At 36.7% G+C, this 19,769-nt stretch overlaps 1 protein-coding gene across 1 annotated transcript; it reads left to right on the forward strand.

Annotated features, from left to right (window-relative positions):
- Positions 1-13,132: 13,132 nt before the first annotated feature.
- LOC149805142 (putative E3 ubiquitin-protein ligase HERC4) lies at positions 13,133-14,202 on the forward strand. The gene is made up of 2 exons (XM_089933633.1): positions 13,133-13,490; positions 14,084-14,202. Exons 1-2 carry the CDS (start codon positions 13,157-13,159, stop codon positions 14,200-14,202), a joined length of 453 nt encoding a protein of 150 aa, XP_089789759.1. The 5' UTR covers positions 13,133-13,156.
- The last annotated feature ends 5,567 nt before the right edge of the window (positions 14,203-19,769 follow it).

A 19,769-nucleotide genomic window follows, 5' to 3' on the forward strand; every position in this document is an offset into this window, starting at 1 on the left:
CCTTGGGCCATCAAAAATCCCCTAATGCGGCCATCATGGTGGTTAGAGTTTGAGATCCCTGTATTAGATGTACATTGAGCGTGTTTTTCAAACCAGGTGCTCACAGGGTGCCCCTTAATTTGCTGATTCCTCTCAAACAAATTCGTCGTGGGTCGACGCTGACCCATAGAGAATAAGTGTCAAAGAAGTGTCTATGTAAAAAAATTTTTTAAAAATCTTCTTAATAAATGCATTGTATCCAACCCCTTGATCTAGCGGACAATTTCGTGAAATCGGTTCAATAAATATTAATCAGACCTTTCCTACAGTTGGAACACATACATAGCTAGGCATTCCCGAAGAGACGTTGAAATAGATAGTTTATAAGTAGAAGTTCGGTTAGTAAACATATATTGATACAATTGACGCGTGTTTCTCATACTTGCACCCGCAAGATGATCCTTATTTCACCAATTCCTCTTCACGAAATTTATTAGGACTTCCTTGGTAGGTAGACTTCCTCCATTGTAAATAGAGTACGACGTAATGTCTCAACTCTGTACATGGAATAAAATCTTCCAACGGTATGTGTTGTATGCGACAAATTCTCTACAAACTTTTCTTACTGTGGGAACTGATTGCAAACTAGATGAAATCAAAGGCCTCTAAATCATTTTATAGTTAGATCAAGTTTTAGCTCAATTTGATCCACATTTTGCGTGTTTTTCACAGATGGTACATCCTAAGGCGCCCCTTCATTCGCAGTTTCATCTCCACGAAATTCGTCAGGACTTCCTTCGTAGGTGGACTCGATCTCCTAGAGGTAAAATATCCATGGAGGGTTCATGTCAAGACTGTGTAAAGAGTGGATGTAATATGGCCCACATGTATATAATCTTAACGGCATGTGATCTGCTCGACTTCCTTTCTTTAGTTTCTCGAAATCTGCTTGACTAATTTTCTTTACACTTTTTCTGCTGTTAGAAAGGGGTCTTATTTCGAAACGGTATAAGAGGCGTTGAAATCAACATCCTCTAAGTAAGGGTCCCATAAGTACAAACTATAGATACAGTTTGTATACATTTGCGTGTTATTAATACCCGGTACCCCCTAAGGCGCCCATTATTTTGTTATTTCGTCTTCACGAAATTCGTCAGGACTTCCTTTGTAGGTGGATTCTATTTCCTAGAGATAAAATATCAATGAAGGGTCCGTAATGTAAAATCTTACAGCATAAGTTGGTATATATATATATATATATATATATATATATATATATATATATATATATATATATATATATACACATACATACATACATACATATGGCATGTGTGATACCGAACTTCTTTTTCTAACCGAGAAAATCTCAAAATCGGCTGTCGAATTTTTTAAAACTTTTCCTCATGTTGGAAACGATACGGGGTTAGATATAGCTGAAGATGCGTTAAAATCAAATTCCTTTTAGAAGGGGTTTAAATATTACAAATATTTAACGAATCTGTCCACATTGTGCGTGAGTTTTCATAACCAATAACCATAGGAACCCGCTAATTTCGCTGATTCTTATCGACGAAATTCGTCAGGATGTCCTTCTTAGGTTGCCTCTTTCCAACAGAGATAAAATCGTAAGGAAGGATCCCTTTAAAAACTCTTCAAAGAGTGAACGTAATGTCCCAACTGTATACGTAAAATATAATTTTCTTACGGCAGGCAGTGTAGCCAAATCCGTTATACAGCCAAACGTTTCTCGGAATCGGCTCGACTAGTTTTCTATAACATTTTCCCACTGTTGGAGCACTGTTGTTTATATTTGACTTAATTTATATCCTATTTATTTGTCAGCTGTAAAATCTTTTTATTTTTTAATGTCATTATATGTCAAAATAATGTAGTTTCGTTAGCTAGGAAATAGTACTTTTTCCAGAAAATAATTTGACCCTGACTCTTCATTTTTGTAAACATGAAGCTGACCTGTTTCTTGACCTTAATTCAAAATTAGTAACAGTCACGCGAACAAGTTATTTTTTATTTATTTTTATTGTGGGAATAATAAGGTTGAGATCGTGGCTGTTTTGGATATATGACCCTCGACTTGTAAATAGCTTTTAGTGAAGTAAACAACTTTTATTCTCATAGTAATAAGGATACAGGGGCTACGTGATATTTTATATATAAACATGATCACGTGATCCTCTATTTTGCAATTAGACATTTCCGAAATTGCGCATTACTTAGATTAAATAGTGATGTTTAGAGATCGATCTCACAATCTGGGCTTAAAAACGCTTGATGTCAAGTCGTTTCCTTCTGTTGTAGCCAGCTTTTTAATTATATGTTAATTTTTCTTCAGATTATTTGGATTCTAAAAGATTAATTCGTTTCTCTGGAAATATTTATTGTGCTCATACAGAATTCTTGAAATAAGACATTTCGTAAAATAATTTTGGGTTTTCAAAAACCGGAGGATTATTTCTTGTGTTTCTGCAAGGAACTGTAGACAACAACATTGAACAAGATACAGCATACGTCATCGCCTTCCATCTTGGATTCTTCGTCGGGACTCGAACTTGAAATCATCAAAATATTTTATTATTACGACTTCTAAACTTTTATTCGTGGATTATTCTTGGAGTTTGTTTTTGGCTTTGATTCTTACAACCGTAAGTTCTTATTCTTTTATTTTTACAGCATTTTCCCAGGGAAATAAATTATTTGTTAAATTTTTCAAAGTTTGTTGTTTTCAATCTTTCTTGCGATGCTGTTTATTCGAGCCTAAACACGTAACATAAGAATTGGGGGCTCATCCGAGATTTTGAATTTTGGCTAAGATATTTTAGAAAACTTTGTTGTCTTTTTTATTTGAATTCCCTATGTTTTTGAAGTCTTAGTGAAATTGACCAACATTTTCTATAACGTCAACAAAAGTGGAAATCTTTCTTTCGAATCCTACCCAGGAACAATAAGATCTTTTTAAAAAAGATGAATTGATTCAACTTTCCAGAAAATACGATATTTCTGAGGTAAAGGCTTCCTTAACGAAACAAGAAATAAGAAATATTTTGGTTCAGCTTTTGGCAGAAAAGAATTTTTTGGATAAAAATGCTTTGCTTTCGATCAGTAAGTCTGTATCTGACTCTGAAATAAAAGTGAAGGAATTAGAATTAAAGTACAATATGGAATTGGAGTTGAGGAAGTTGGAGCTTCAGAAAGAAGAAAGACAAAAACAAACGCAAATACAAGCGGGTAAAAAGAGAAAGAAGGACAAATGCAGTTACAAGAAAGAACAAATGCAGTTACAATATGAGAGAGAGAGAGAGAGAGAGAGAGAGAGAGAGAGAGAGAGAGCAAAAACGTGGAAGCGTTGTGCATAGCCATTCCGATCTATTAACTTACGATTGGCAATGTACAAGGACCTAGGCTTCCGACCTGTCAGACTTCCGATTCCCGATCATCCAAGCTTTGTAAGCTAGGGTTCAGGTAAAGGAAGATAACAAACCTTTACGTAAATTAAAATTACCGGAAGCCATTACAGATATCTGCCACGAAGATTTCAGAATGAGCAAAAATGTGACGCGTCTCTACGTGCAAACGCGAAGAAACCATTATCGGGTACCGTGAGGAAGCGTAAGAACGGGCGTTCCTCTAAATTCCTTACTCGAAAATGTTTAATGTATAGGGAATACTCTACACTTGATAGGAAGTTCTTGCAACTAGTGGTCCCCCATAAATCCAGGTCGCATGTACTCGAGGTCACGCAGGGGTCGAGTATGGCGGATCATTTAGGCATGAAAAAAAAAACAACAGAGAGGGTATTAAGAGAATTGTATTGGTCTAGTGTCAATAGCGACGTAGTGCGGTTCTGTACTGTCTCTAAGGGCAGGTTGACTAGAGTACCGTTAAGTCAAATGCCATTGATAGATACTCCGTTTAAAAGAGTGGCCGTTGACATTGTGGGACCTATATGTCCAAATGCAAATCGGAAAAACCGACACATCTTGACGCTGGTAGATTGCGCTACCAGATACCCCGAAGCCATAGCTTTGCCATCGATTGAAACCGAACGTGTATCCGAAGCGCTCGATGACATGTTCAGCAGGGTCGGAGTGCCCGAAGAGGTTCTTACGGATTGTGGAGCTCAATTCACCTCAGATCTCATGGCAGAAATTAGAAGGCTGTTGTCCCTTAAACAGTTGCGCACGACACCCTACCACCATATGTGCAATGGTTGGTCGAGAAATTCAACGGGACGTTGAAGCAAATGTTGCGACGGAACAAACTTAAAGACCTAATAATGTTTCCTACCTTAAAGGAGACCAGAAACCAATGGAAATATTGGATAATAATAAAGGTACTATAGCAGTAAACCTTATTCTGAAGTATCATCTGCGACCGAAATGCCAATATTAAAATATTGGCCTATCTTCTAGGAGCTGAATTTCCGTGACCTCGTATGCAAAATTTCCGCGCCTATTCGGTTACTTTCGGGATGTGACGTCATAGTAGCGACTCCAGCAGCCCAAGTGGGAGTTGCCAGAGTAAAAGACAATACCGTTTTGCGTTGCTTACGGGTGTAATAAAACATTAAGAAAAGCCAGTGGACAACATTTTTTTTCTTTTCCGAAAGATAAAGGCATACTGAAAGAATGGATACATTATTACAGACGAGTCGATTTCAAAGCAACACCTCACAGCCCTATGTGCTCGTTACATTTCTCAAAGAACTGTTACGACAGGGATTCTGAAAAAATGGCAGCTCAAGGATACGCAAATGCTAGGCTTAGACAAAAAGTTGGCTCTGTTCCAGGCATAACGTTGAATATTTTAAATCCTGGGAAAAGTGTTGAAAGTGCGAGTTACGAAAATAGGCAGAAGGCCGAGTAAGTGACCACAAAATGCAACAATCAATTCACAGATCTTTTATCTACACCAGCAGTGCTAAAAATAAATCGGATAGCCCGACACCCTGGGTCCCTCTGGTTTTAGTTCCGGCCCATCCTGTATTCAAAATGAGGTGCCCGTCAGGCTTGTCGAAACAAAAATTGTTTGCCTGAGGAAACTTTGAGCGCGCTGGTGAAATTAGTAAATGTATTTTCAAGATGTTGACATGCATGCCTTAACATGGCACAATCTAAATCAAATCAATACTGTCCAAGGTGAAATTTAGATTTGATTTTAATCAAATGGAGGCTTTGCCAAAAATAATATTCTAAACCTGTCGTGTTTCGAGAAAACACAATTTTCAGTAATCTTATAAAAATTACAAATTTTAAAAAAAATCATTGTGTACATGTAGTATGCATAAACGGTAATCTGTAATGATTGGAACTGATATAAAATTATTCCTTGGGCAGTTTAAATAACAGCGATTAAAAGAAAAGAGGTCAAAGTTTCACATTAAATGGCTGACAATAGAAACTGGGGGGGCGGGCTATTGACCCAACCCCTTGCCCCAATGTGCGAGCGCCCATGGGACGTACCTTTTCTCCATGTGATACGCCTTATTATTCCCCCAGGACAAGCCCATTTTGCATATTCTGGTCAGCTCTGGCTAAATTGCAAAATAGCTAAAGTTTTGATTTAAGTACGCAAACAATAAAGCCGATGTGACTGTTCCGGTGGCCTAGTGGTTAGAGCGTCCGCCTCGGATGCGGGAGGTCGTGGGTTCGATCCCCGGCCGAGTCATACGAAAGACTTTTAAAATGGTACTAACAGCTGCCTCGCTTGGCGTTCAGCATTAAGAGGTTAGTGTTAGGACTGGTCGGCCTGGTGTCAGGATAATGTGACTGGGTGGGACATCATGCTACATGTCTGCGGCATGATGCCCCAGTGCTAGACATCACTATAAACTGCCACATTGCAGACATCATAGCGATATGACTGAAAAATTGTTAAAGCTACGTTAAAAATCAAAATCACATCACATCACAATAAAGCCGATGTGACTGATGAACATATTCCATCCTTGCATTGATCTTGTGAAAAGGACTGCCCTTCGGACATACTTCAAAGAAACCCTGTTCGACAGTGTGTGTGTGTGTGTAAGCACCAGCAATTGATTGCCAAAATAAACGATGCCTATTTTGTTGTTACTTACGATGCCATGGACTTCAGGTTTAAGTCTTAATGCATGTAACACTGTTTGCTGAACAAAATATTTATTCAGAATTAGTTCTTTAGGGCCACATATACTGCATGGTATATTTTGTTTTATTCATTTTAATTTAATTATGGTAATTAAACTTTACATATACGGTCGAGGAATGTCATGTGTTAACTGGCCGAGTTTCTTTGGCGGAAATGGAGATGCGATTTTTGTTTGCAGAGAAAATTTCACAGTGATCATTCATTTAAGCTAATTGGTGACAATTGTATTCTTTTAATTTTGTTATACTATAGTACTGTTGTAGCTGTTTAAAAACATCTGAAATTTACTTGAATAATGTTTAATTTTCACGTTCTATTTACTGAAGAAGAAAAAAAAAGAAAAAAAATGTTGTGTGATATTAATTATTTCGTCCAGTGCCGGATTTAGACGTGTGTGCGTGTGATTTGAATTTTTAACGTAGCTTTAACAATTTTTCAGTCATATCACAACGATGTCTGCAGTGTGGCAGCTTAGACTGTGGATTGCATACGTTATATCTATTTATAAACGGTTTGGGGTTGGTTTTTTCTTCTTCTGACAAATGAAAATTGACAGACATAATGTAATTATCGGGACTTCGCTGCGAAAAATTTAGAGATATTACGAGATCGAGATGTAGATGAGGAAATACCCCCAAAATCAGGAGGTTTTTCTCCCGGCTTGAGAGTTGACAGGTATGAACTGTCCGGGCTTGTGGAATTTCAGTCAGGGCTTGAGTTTATTTAAGTCACCTGCCCGGGGTCTGTGCCTAAACAAATTCTTTTAACACTGACCAGTACAGTACATAAACTATTATATCAGACTGCAGATTCAAGTTTTGAATGTGCAACCCAAATGTGGTCTCCTTCCGTCTGCCTCGCTCGCCAATGTTTATGTTTGTATTCGAGGACTGGCTAGTATTGCGTCACGGTACCACGTGATCTGTCGTCTCATTAAAACTCGGAAAAACTCGGCAATTTACGGAATCGTGGTATCTTCCATGCAATAAAATCACTACCCGCTTACGATATTTAATTTATAAACATGCCAGTCGAATTAAAATCTGTAGAGAATTACATACGTAGAAGGAAAATTTTGATTTCTAGTCTCCTTTAAATAAACTCAGCATGTTTTTGTTTCTTCTATGTTTTTTAATTTCATGGTGTTTGTGTTCGTAATGTTATCATTATATATGTTTTTTTTATCTTGTAGGTGTTGTCTAATGTTGTAAAGATTAGGCACTATACAAAGTCCTTATTATTATTATTATTATTATTATTATTATTATTATTGTTATTATTATTATTATTATTATTATTAGTATGTATGCGGAAAGACCTAAGGATTGGGATAGGTATCTGAACGCAATTCTGTTCGCGTATCGTGAGGTTCCTCATAAAAGCTTTGGCTTCTCAGCGTTTGAACTACTGTACGGTAGGACAGTTCGTGGTCCTATGCGCATTTTACGCGAACTGTGGTCAAACGAAGTCGCGGACGAAGAAGTCGAATGACGCAAGACAAACTCGCGAAATCTAGTCGTAGGTACGCGAAGTACTACAACCGAGGAACGCGGAGTAAAACGTTTGATGTAGGCAATCAAGTGTTCGTGCTTCTCCCAACAAATAAAAATAAGCTGCTATTCCAATGGAAGTCAAACAGGTGAAAGGCGAAATGGACTAAATCATTGACGTGGAGGGTAAGTCCAATATATTTCACGCCAATATGCTTAAACTCTACCTAGAAAGACCTAGACAAACAATAGATAAAGGGGTCTTGAACGTAGTATGCATAGCGGTGATACAGGATAAGTCGTGTAACGAATCGGAATGGTCTCCAGTACAGAAATGCCCCTTGAATACCCCACTGACGTAGGGAAAGAAGGTACTGACCAGTTCAATGTATGCCCGAATTTATCAGTGGGTCAGCATACACAGATATTGGAGGTTTTGTCCCAATACCCTGACGTGTTTATGGACAAACCGGGCCGTACTGGATTGATTCAACACGAGATCAAGTTGAATACCTCTGAGCCGATCAGGATTAAAGAATATCCAATACCTTTTGATGCGCGGGAGACAATCAACGAAGAAGTGGGGAAAATGTTAGTCAAGGAAGTGATCGAACCTTCCAGTTCTCCGTACTCGTCCCCTGTTGTGTTAGTCAGAAAGAAAGACGGGAATAACCGTTTCTGCATTGATTTTCGGCAATAGAACAAAATCACCGTGTTCGACGCAGAACCAGTGCCAGATATGGAAAGATTTTTTTCGAACTTGGCAGGTCATAAATACATTCCCAAATTAGACCTTACCAAGGGATATTGGCAGATACCAATCGCTGTAATGCCCGCGAATTAACGGCATTCGCGAATCCGAAAGGTCTTTATCAATTTAAAGTTATGCCTTTCGGTTTAGTCAACGCCGGTGCGTCGTGCGTTCGTCTCATGCGCAAACTGTTAAACGGTATGGAAAACGTCGACAGTTTTGTAGATGATATCTTTGTTTATACACATACCCATGTATGAACATGTTAAGGTATTACGGGATCTGTTCGATAGACTTCACACTGCAAATCTTACAGCTAAGCCCACCAAATGTAGTATAGAGTATTTTAGCCTAGAGTGTTTGGAACATCTCGTGAGTGGATTCGGTCAGTTGAAACCTCACCCAGATAAAATAGGAGCAATCAAAGATACACCTAGACCAGAAACTAAAAAACAAGTACGATCTTTCCTAGGTTTGATTGGGTTTTACAGGAAATGTGTCCCCAATTTTGCGGCTATTGCCAGCCCATTAACAGACTTGACTAGGAAAGGGCAACCGAATAAAGTTCCCTGAGGGGTGTGCCAGGAAAAAGCATTTAATGCTTTAAAACAGAAACTGGTAAGTGCACCAATCTTAAAGTTACCAGAATTGAACAAAACTTTTGTGCTGAGGACTTATGCGTCCGATACGGGTCTTGGGGCTGTTTTACTACAGGAGCAAGAAGGGATGAAATTGCCCATTGCTTATGCAAGCAGGAAATTGCTCCCTAGGGAGCAAAACTACTCCGTAATTGAGAAGGAGTGCCTAGCCTTAGTATAGGGGATAGGAAAATTCCATACATACCTTTTCGGGAGAGAATTTACCTTACAAACGGACCATCAGTCGCTCTTATACTTGAACAAAGCAAAGGTCACCAATGCAAGATTGGTGCGTTGGGCGTTGTCTTTGCAATCGTATAGTTTCCGGATCGAAGCGATTCGAGGATCGGAAAATGTGGGTGCTGATTTTTTAGGTAAGGTGTAATTAGCAGATCATTTTCGTTCAGTATTCAAATTGGAAGTTTTAACAATTGTTTATGTTCACATTCCGTGATTTTTCTAAAAGTGTTACCACTTTTTTTAGGTGAGAAGTATTGTCACGGAATTAAATTCTTTTATTTATTGAATACATGTACTCGGGTTTCGTTTTTTGTTTCAACGATACCCGAGGATGATTTATGTATATTGTATCGTATTTCGAAATAGTGAGTTCGGTTCATCCCATGCCGCACGTGCGAAGTGCTCTCCATGGGACGAATCAATGCATATAATGCACAGACTATGTTTGTGTATAAATATTTCACCGTACGTAAGTTTCTTTACAATACGGAATAGTCTTGTCAGCCGGCAGTCTGCTTCAAAAACTTGCACATCTTCAGCTGTCGAGGTATGTAAGTTTATTAATTTCTAGTTTATAACCTATAACTACTGTACTACCACGTTTATTTTTTAATCTTTGCTATGTAGCTTTGGTTTACGCAGTATAATGCACATATTTCTATTCTCGTTTTCTACTTAACAAGGGATTTATATTAGTAATGAAAAGCTACATTTTCTCAAACTGTTTAATATAGTAGGATTCTTATCGAGCAAGATTGTTTTATTTTTAACCTGTCATTTTGTAATTATTGTGCTGATAATGTAATCTATATAACTTATCGTGTATAATGTCATTACGTTATTATGCCCGTGTCATGAATAGTATACGGTATTGGATATTTTCAGCTGTCTGTGACTGGAACGTCTGTGACCGAAGTGTCTGTGTCTGTGACCGGAGTGTCTGTGTCTCTCTCTGTGACCAGAGTGTCTGTGTCTGGAGTGACCGGAGTGTCTGTCTGTGACCGGAGTGTCTTTGTCTGGAGTGACCGGAATGTCTGTGTCTGGAGTGTCCGGAGTGTCTAATGTCCGGGATGTCCGGAATGTCTAATGTCCAGAGGGTCTAATGTTCGGAGTGTTCTGAGTGTTTCGAAGTGTTCCGAGTGTCCAAAGTCTGTAGCAGCTGTGAAGCTGAACTGTAGCAGCCGTGGAGCTGAAACAAAGTGTACTGATGACGGAATGTCTCCGTACATGTAATTTGTTAGACGTTGGCTAATTTTGGGGTTCGTAAAACAAAGCGTATCTTTCAGGACTGTACAGATAAGTTGTATATCTGTCCCTCTTTTTTTATCACCATAATTTCGCTACCCGAGTGAATGTATTTTACTACTTGAGTAAAATTTTACATCGTTTACTACCTGAGTAAACTATATCCATCGTTTCATTGCCAAATCGTTGTGAACCATTCACCTCTTGTCTTTGTATTTGCTAAATTAATTTTTTATTTTTCATCAAGTCTGTGCGTTCTTATGTTAATTAAATCCAATATTCGGATTATATATACACGCACATATTCATAATTAATTAATTATTATTAATTAATTGCTCATGCAAGTCATCCATTATTAAACCTAGTAGTTATATCATCGTCAAAAGTGTTCTGTTGTGAATCCGAAAATCCCACCCGGTTATCTTGTTACACCATGGTGCGCCCTTATTTCGCAGTTTTATTTCGACGAAATGTCGGGACGTCCTTGGTTAGTGGACTTTATACCCTAGGATTAAAATATCAAAGAAGGGTCCATGTAAAAACCTAATAAAGAGGGGACGTAATGGCTCAAATGGAAACGTAAGATATAATCTTACAGCATCTAAAGAGTTCTGATTGCTTTATCTAGCCGCGATGTTCTAGAAATAGGCTGGAAAATTTTTTTCTTTCTAATTTTCATACTGTTAGGACGGATCACTACTTTCGTACTGTTCAACAGGCGTTGAGATCAAAATCCTCTAATCAGAAGTTTAGTTAGTACAAACTCTTTGATTCAGTCTATTAATCTGTGCGTGTTTTTCATACCTGGTACCCGTCGGATGCACCTTATATCGCGGTTTGCTATCGACGAAATTCACCAGGACTTCGTTCGAGAGTTGACTCTATCCCCGAGAGATAAAATATAAAAGAAGGTTCCATGTCAAAACGGTATAAAGATATAATGTTCTCACGGTATGTGTCTTACTCGACTTTCATCAAGCAGTAGATTTCTCGTAGTCGTCTCGACGATTTTTTTTATATAAAAAAAAGCTTTAAGAACGTGTACCTAGTTAGATAATATGCAGGAAAGGTTGAAATCAAAATCCTCTTAGCAGGTGTTCAATTAGTACAAACTATCGATGCAGTATATTAATATCTGCGTGTTGTTTTTGTTGGGTTTTTTCGGGGGTGTGGGTGGGGTAATACCAGATACCCATAGGGCGTCCCTTATTATGCTGTTTAATCTCTACGAAATTCGTTAGGACATTTTTGTGGACGGATCTCTATCCTCTAGAGATAAAATGTCAAAGAAGGTTCTATGTTATAATCTTACTATGTGTCGTACGAGACCTCCGTCATCTAGCTGATTTCTCGAACTCGGCTCAACGAAATTTCTCAGGACGTCTTTCGTTACTACACTATCTTCTAGAGATAACATCTAATGAAGGGTCCTCGTCAACTCTCTTTAAAGATGATACTTAACGACCAAAGTAAGATATCATCTTCTTGCGTCATGTGCTTTACCTGCCCTCCACTCCCCTTTATAACCCCAATTTCTGGAAATCGGTTACAAGTATGCTGAGTTCCCCAGTTCCAAGGACTTCAAGACAATATTCAAGTCAACTGAAGGCTTCTTAAACTCGTAAATACTCCACACAATTCTCCTCTAAGGACATGACGACCACACACGAGAAATCTCCAAGTTCACACTTGTATGGTTTTTTGTGATTTCCCTTTTACTTGAGTCATTAGTAAGCTTTTCGAACCCGAATACTAATACTTAACGCTATGCAACACAAGACACGACCCAAATGCCTAACACAACTAATTAATCCTATATCAAATTACAAAACACGTATTCCTATCAATATCCTAAACGATTCCTACATGTAGTCAGTGATCTGTCTATATTTAGCTTCATATAGCACTCTCCGATCAGGTTATAATTACACCACCGCATGCCCTAAAATGCTTTCATCTGCATTAACTACGTAGTAACCAATTACACAGTGAATTGGGAATAATGAATAAAAAAATTTTAAAAAACCGTGTGAATAAGGAATAAGTATTAAAATGTATATGAAAATATTTGAATCGGGAATAAGTAACTGGTTACTTATTCCTTATTGAATCGGTAACTGGTTACTTATTCCTTATTGAATCGGGAATAAGGAATAAGTAACCAACTTGATTTCGCTGTATTTTTGTGCCAAGTGACCTATTTATGTTTCCATCTGCAAAAAGGTAACTATTTTCTTAATATTAAAGACTGGTTTAACACAAACACATGCACACCGATAAGCACCGATTGCTAATATATCTATTAACTAGTTAATCTTGTTGGATATCTTCTGCTTTGTTATCCAGGTAAAATATATTAATTCATGTATATAGCTTGGCTTCAATTACATGTTTACAGTGGATATCTTTATTTCTCACTGCCACATGCACATGAATGAGTGTTTGCCCTTTGAATTAGGAAAGTTAGATACAACTGACAAATTTTAAGATTCTTAGACTCCGTTGCTTTTCTTTTCTCTTGTTTCAGTATATATTGACGCCTTCTTAGTTTACAAAATTCCACCTGAATTCAGTAATTTAAGTACCTTGACATCCTCTTTTTTGTTGCCAAAGCAAGGACATTCATGACCCAGTAGCTGTCGTGCGCTATTTTCAAAAATCTGTAATGACTGGAAGACAATTAGACCAAACATTATTAACAGAACCTCTGGAGGGTGAAACCCAACCCATCTATGTGTCGCGGATGAATATGTTTGCAACAGGAATGGAGGAGATCTTGGAAGCGCCCAACCTTCTGGTACCCCTTGAGGTGACATTTTATGGAGAAGAGGCTTCCGACCTAAGGGGACCAAGGAAGGAGTTCCTCACTCATATGATGCAAGAGATAATAAAAGAAGAATGTAGACTTTTTGAAATGACTGAGGAGGGTGCATACACACTGAAAGATGACTCCGGTGGACTTGAAAGGAAATACTATTTTGGTGCAGGACTAGTTTGTGGTAAGTGTTATATTTTCGTTACTTGCTGTATATTTAATTTTTACTATGCTGGTCATAATTCGGCTATCAATGGACAACATATTTGCGATGTGAAAATTAGGCAGAGCACAATATGCTTTCATGTTAATTTTTGTGGTTAATAGCTTTGGTCTGCAATTTGGTAAGCAATCGATAAAGCAAATCGTTTGTCGTGTAAATTAATGGTATAGGTCTTTCATTCTGTTATTGAACGAAAGTATACTCTCTCTCTCTCTCGACATAAAAAGCGATCCTAACTGTTTTAGCAAACATATTTCTGACATTCTTTAACTCCTATACCTCAGTTTCAGTTTACACGACGCAGGAATGGTCAATACATTGCTATTTTTGGCGTGCACTCATGTGTCACGCGTATTTCAACACCTAGTAAGATGTGATTGCGATGACCCACATTTCTTGCTTAACAGGCTTTGCCTCGTTTTTTGGAGTTAATAAGCGTGCAACAGAAAAATGATTCATTTGGTTTAAATATATCTTTCATTTAATATCACACGCGCGTCATCTTTGGTACTTTTCTAAAGTACCCATTCTATTCTTGTTAACAATATTTTTAGGTTTGTCATTGATGCAGAACGGGCCTCTACCATGTTTCCTAACAGAAGAAGAATTGGAAACGCTCCTGTCCCAAACCTTAACACCAGTCCAGACACAATTTAGAGATGGCTTAAATTGATGTAAGCACAAATGAGTATCTAAACTTTCCCAAACCTACAGCTGTAACCCGGACCTATAAAACTCTTGTAACCTGTTATCATTATACACTAAAAATCTTGGCAGTGATTTTGGGACCACAATATACAATATAGCTTGTTTATTAAATAAGGATTGTAAACATTGTTAATGTTATTCTAAAAGCATAAGTTTATCATGTATTAGATTATGTGAATATCAGCTAATCTCATCAAGCTTTATAAATTTAGTACCCCTCATATTTTCCAATTCTTGAGAGGTAAACTGAAGATGCGCATAACTAGATAAGAATCAAACTGATAATAAAGTCTTATGTGCAAATAGAAGTTATGGTACAAAGTCCATTTTGTTATTGCAACCTTGCCAATGAAACAGTTTGGGTCAATTACAACTTTTTTTGGTATTCAAATGTTACTTTTCAGTTAATGAGCCGAAAGCCGTGTATTAAATATCTCTTCAGCCCTTCTGCAATGTCAACTCTGACACAGAGAAAATTGATCCATGTCCTAAAACCAGTATTCTCAGATATCGGATCTAACAGAAGATTGAAGGAGGATGGTACATATAAAAAATTCATAGCATACCTTAAAGAAGTTTCAGGTAAATATATAACATCTGTAAAGATAACAAGAAAGAGGTAGTTCTGATTTCATAGATTATAGATAAAGAGGTAGTTCTGATTTCATAGATTATAGATAAAGAGGTAGTTCTGATTTCATAGATTATAGATAAAGAGGTAGTTCTGATTTCATAGATTATAGATAAAGAGGTAGTACTGATTTCATAGATTATAGATAAAGAGGTAGTTCTGATTTCATAGATTATAGATAAAGAGGTAGTTCTGATTTCATAGATTATAGATAAAGAGGTAGTTCTGATTTCATAAATTATAGATAAAGAGGTAGTTCTGATTTCATAGATTATAGATAAAGAGGTACTTCTGATTTCATAGATTACAGATAAAGAGGTAGTTCTGATTTCATAGATTATAGATATACATTTATCAAAATGAAATATGTGGTAAATGTTTTTCGTTTGCGCCATGGTTATAATTGAACTAGTTTCTTAAAGATTATTATTAGCATAATGATATTACATGTTTACTCCTGAATTACTCCATACTATCTAAATTGTATCTGTGTTCAGTCCGTTGTACCTATGTTGTGTTACATTTTGAGAGACGTTCGATGCGAAAGGTTTATATAGCCTCTAAAGAGAGGTGGACATTTTCTTCTTTTACATTCACATTTCTACGACTTATTGTAAAACAATATGTTCAGTCCTTCTTTGTGGCAACTAGCTAGGTTTGCATAAACGATAAACACACACACAAACACACACACACACACACACACACACACATATATATATATATATATATATATATATATATATATATATATATATATATATATATATATATATATATATATATATATATATATATATATATATATATCCTTTTCTATGTTAATACCGGTTATATCTCATTGTGTAGTATAAAAAACGTGACATTTCCATTTCAGCGAGCTTCACATGTTCAGATATAAAATATATTGCTTTTTGTTTCACATGAAATATATTCGGCATTAACACATGAAAACAACATTTTAATTTTATTAAATAACAAACTTACTGTTATGTTTATTGTATGAAACCTACTCCTGAACAGAATTCTAGAAGAATCACTCTTCAGCACGCAACCACCATCCCCTATTTTTGTATTCACCGCACTGTGAACGGCATTCAGTATCAGCGAGCGGCTATTGGTACATCAACACATTCAAAACTGGAATTCACTCCGATTAGTCTATATCTTTGGCCTTGTGATAAAACATTTATGACTATTTGGCATCCATTTCACTATACTGCAAGTTTTCTTTTTTAAATTTTCATTTCGTATTCTAGGGAAGTAAATCAGTTGTTAAATTTTACAAAACTTGCTGGTTTTCGCGTTGTTGTGTCACTTGATTTAAGACCATATATTTGAATATATATATATATATATATATATATATATATATATATATATATATATATATATATATATATATATATATATATATATATATATATATATAATTCTATTGCTTTTATAGGTGGGAGAAGAGGTACGGACAAAGCCAAAGTTACCAAAGTTACACTGGAGAAAATATTACAGTTTGTGACGGCATCTGCAGAGATACCAGTTTTAGGATACATGTACTACATGCCACCCAAGATTGAATTTTTTGATGATGGAAGTATGCTTCCTAGAAGTTCTACTTGCATAAATGTCCTTTATTTACCTTTGGGACATTTACCAGATGATGCCGCATTATTTTCCTTTTTTGACTATGCTTTTCTGAACGAATACTTCGGAAAAATGTAATCTGACATTTTTCACCTCAGTCAAAATCTGCTTGGAGATAGGGAATGGAAAAAAAGAGCAATTTATTTGTTTGATTTTACTAGCACTGAATATTTGTTTTATCATAAACTTCACAGAGATGATGACTATGACTTATGTATGTGGGTGTGTGCAGTTTAGTCTATTATTTGCATATTATCAATGTCATCTATATAAAGCGGGGCCCCGAGTGGCCGAGTGGTCTAAAGCGCTCTTCGTTACGGATCACTGCCATCTCACCTCTGTCTGCGGCGGTTCGAGTCTAAGATTCAGCCAATGTGGGCATGTGAGAAAGCCTGCCAGTAGCTTCTCGTGGGTCGGTGGTTCTTTCCGGGGTTTTCCGGGTTCTTCCTCCACCATTAATACTGGCCGCCATGTATAGCCTATCGTGCTGAAAAATGGCGTTAAACCCCACAACAACAACAACAACAACAACAACATCTATATAAAGCGATAATAATTTTAATTCATTAGGATAGCACAAACTTCATAAAATAAGACTTTCACAATGCATCACAATTTCATGCACACCTAGAAATAAGATTTTCTTATCAATATTATTTGGTAAATGAATAATATTGTTACATTATCGTCAGTCGCGTAGCTATCTCACCACGGACCACACATACAACATTTTGCACCGCCACCCCCCCCCCCTTACTGTCACTTTAAATGATTTTTTTCTGGTTGGGCCGTACCCAAAACACTTCCGGGCCCCACAGCACGGCTGTACCTGCTACTAAGATAGAAACGCCACTGATTATCATGGTACAATGGAATACTATGTATTGCCTACTTATATGAAATCCTGGCAAATGAAAATATGAAAATCTAAAATTTGGCTGACTAAGAAATAAGAACATGTCGTCAAATCAAATTTATTAATGTTATTAAAGAAATATAACAGATATTTCGTTACTTACATATATTTATCAATAGTATTTGGTAGAATTTTGTTTTGACCAGTGTTTACACAATTATACATACTGAATGCCGTCCAAAGCAGGTTTCGATAAGGTACCGTCTCAAGAAAATGTAAACAAGGGAAATGAGATACATATAAGACTATTGTAAAATTTCAAAATAAAACATTGTTACGATTCTGTGGTCTGAAAGTAATGAGCCGAATGTAGCAACACCGTCAAGTTTTGTACAATTTACAAATAATTTAGTTCTATAAGTTATGAAATGAAACTTTAAGAGGAATTTATAGTATTATGAATTAAATCGAAAATAACACTGTGAAGTGTCGAAGTTTGAATTGAAGTGAACTTTAAAGTTGAATGTATTGGTCATTAACATTTTATCGCGTTTTAGCCAGAAAAATGTTTGTGAGGGATCACTTCGACCTTTCTTCGTTCATCTCCGCCCATGTCAGTGTAAACTTCAAAGGGGCAGCATTCCAACTAAGTGAAATTGACCGGGCTATCTTAACACGGCCCTTACAAAGTAAACATTTGAGCTACCAACCCTAACCGCTTGGTAGGAACCTATGTCCACTTATCATTTTTCAAAGGGAAATAGTTACACATCGTCGTTCACAGATTCCGACCTGTCTAAACCTGATGAAAGGAATTATTTCTTTGGGAAAAATTAGGGACCGCTGCCTACGACTGGGGAGAATAAATTAAGGCGTACACTTTAGAAGCAATCAGACTTTAAAGTGACGACCTTAGTCAAAATTCATAAGTCTGAAATGTCCTGAAAGAGGAGTCTAGACTTCGGAGGAGGCCTAAAGACAATATTGCTCTCCTTGTTAAACAAGAAAAGGACCAGGAGACCGTCTTGTAAAAGAAAGACAGGTTTTAACGCTCGGAAGCCTATGTTCTGAAAGAGAACATCAACAAGGTACGCAATTTTAGTTTCACGTAATATTCTATTATTTGATTGTTTGTTTTATACAAATGTGTTTTCTATGATTAGGTTTCCATATATGTATCGTTTATTCAATTTCATGGAAATGTGTTGATGCTAGAGTTTTTGTGCAATTTATTTTATTCAATTTCATGGAAAGTGTTGATGCTAGAGATGTTATGCGATTTAATTTTTATTCATTTTCATGGAAAGTGTTTATGCTAGAATCGTTATGCAATTTACCTTTTAATTTTACAGTTATTAGTTCATTGGTAGAATTGATTGCATACGATCCAAATGTTCATATACGTAGGACTTCAAAGGATTATTTGCAATAACTTCCTTTGTTTGTTAGGACGATACTTACCTAATTATATCTGATTTTGTAATGTTTGAATAATCTTGAAGGTGTAGGATTGCTGCGAGTTACAGTTTGTGAATTTCATGCAATATCAATCGAACATGTAGCTGCATATGTAAAAGAATACGGCAATATTCGATAGATGCTCGCGTGGTAATTTAAGACCTGCCACTGGAAGCAAGGTCACTTTCCTACCATACTAAGTCAGAATTTACACAGTGTGTGGATAGCCAACATGCTCTGAGTAACATGATGGAATTTTATGTACGTCTAGAGAGTGAGGTATACAGAAATTTAGGGGTAATTTTGTCCTTTAAGGAACATCTTTATGGGATAGAGACTGGACAGTCTGAAGACAGAAGTCTGAGGAAAAGAATGACGAAGTCAGAATAAAAGGACCAGTAAGTCCATGAATGGCCAAAGCACACAGCTTAGCGAGGATGAACTAGGAGACGTGGATATACGGTCAAGATAGGAAGGTGGTGATGCAAATCAGTCGTGGACATTGCGCTCTTTTCACCTTTTGTTTTGATGATGAAATAAATACAAATTGGACGCGCCTGTTAAATTCTATTGATATAATCTAACTTGAATTGGAATTGGCGTTATTAATTTGTTCTAATTAAATGTGTTATTTTCTTGTCAAAGGGGGCTCGTATTGCTTTATTTCTTCCAGGTATTCTCGTTCAGTTCTGTTGAAATTATATTCTCCTTTCACTCCTGCCGGGCTAAAATATCGAGGGAGGTCATCCTCTAGATAACTCCAGCCAAATCCAGTTAACCACCCCTCTTACTAAGAGGGAAACGTTACAAATACTAAACATTATACTCCAAGTCCAAAAGAATAGGGTGTTTCATATGAATTCCATACCCTGAATGTGCTGATGTACTAACATTATTAATGTATAACAATGGCATTGTCTAGAACTCTTTTGAATGAATTCAC

This window comes from Sinohyriopsis cumingii, chromosome 2 (genome assembly GCF_028554795.1).
Source record: "Sinohyriopsis cumingii isolate HCF-2022 chromosome 2, ASM2855479v2, whole genome shotgun sequence".
Lineage (NCBI taxonomy): Eukaryota > Metazoa > Mollusca > Bivalvia > Unionida > Unionidae > Sinohyriopsis > Sinohyriopsis cumingii.

Coding starts and splice junctions, on each gene's coding strand:
- LOC149805142 (XM_089933633.1), top strand. CDS start 13,157: ATGACTGGAAGACAATTAGACCAAACATTATTAACAGAACCTCTGGAG. Junction 13,491..14,083: donor TGGTGCAGGACTAGTTTGTG/GTAAGTGTTATA, acceptor CAATATTTTTAG/GTTTGTCATTGATGCAGAAC.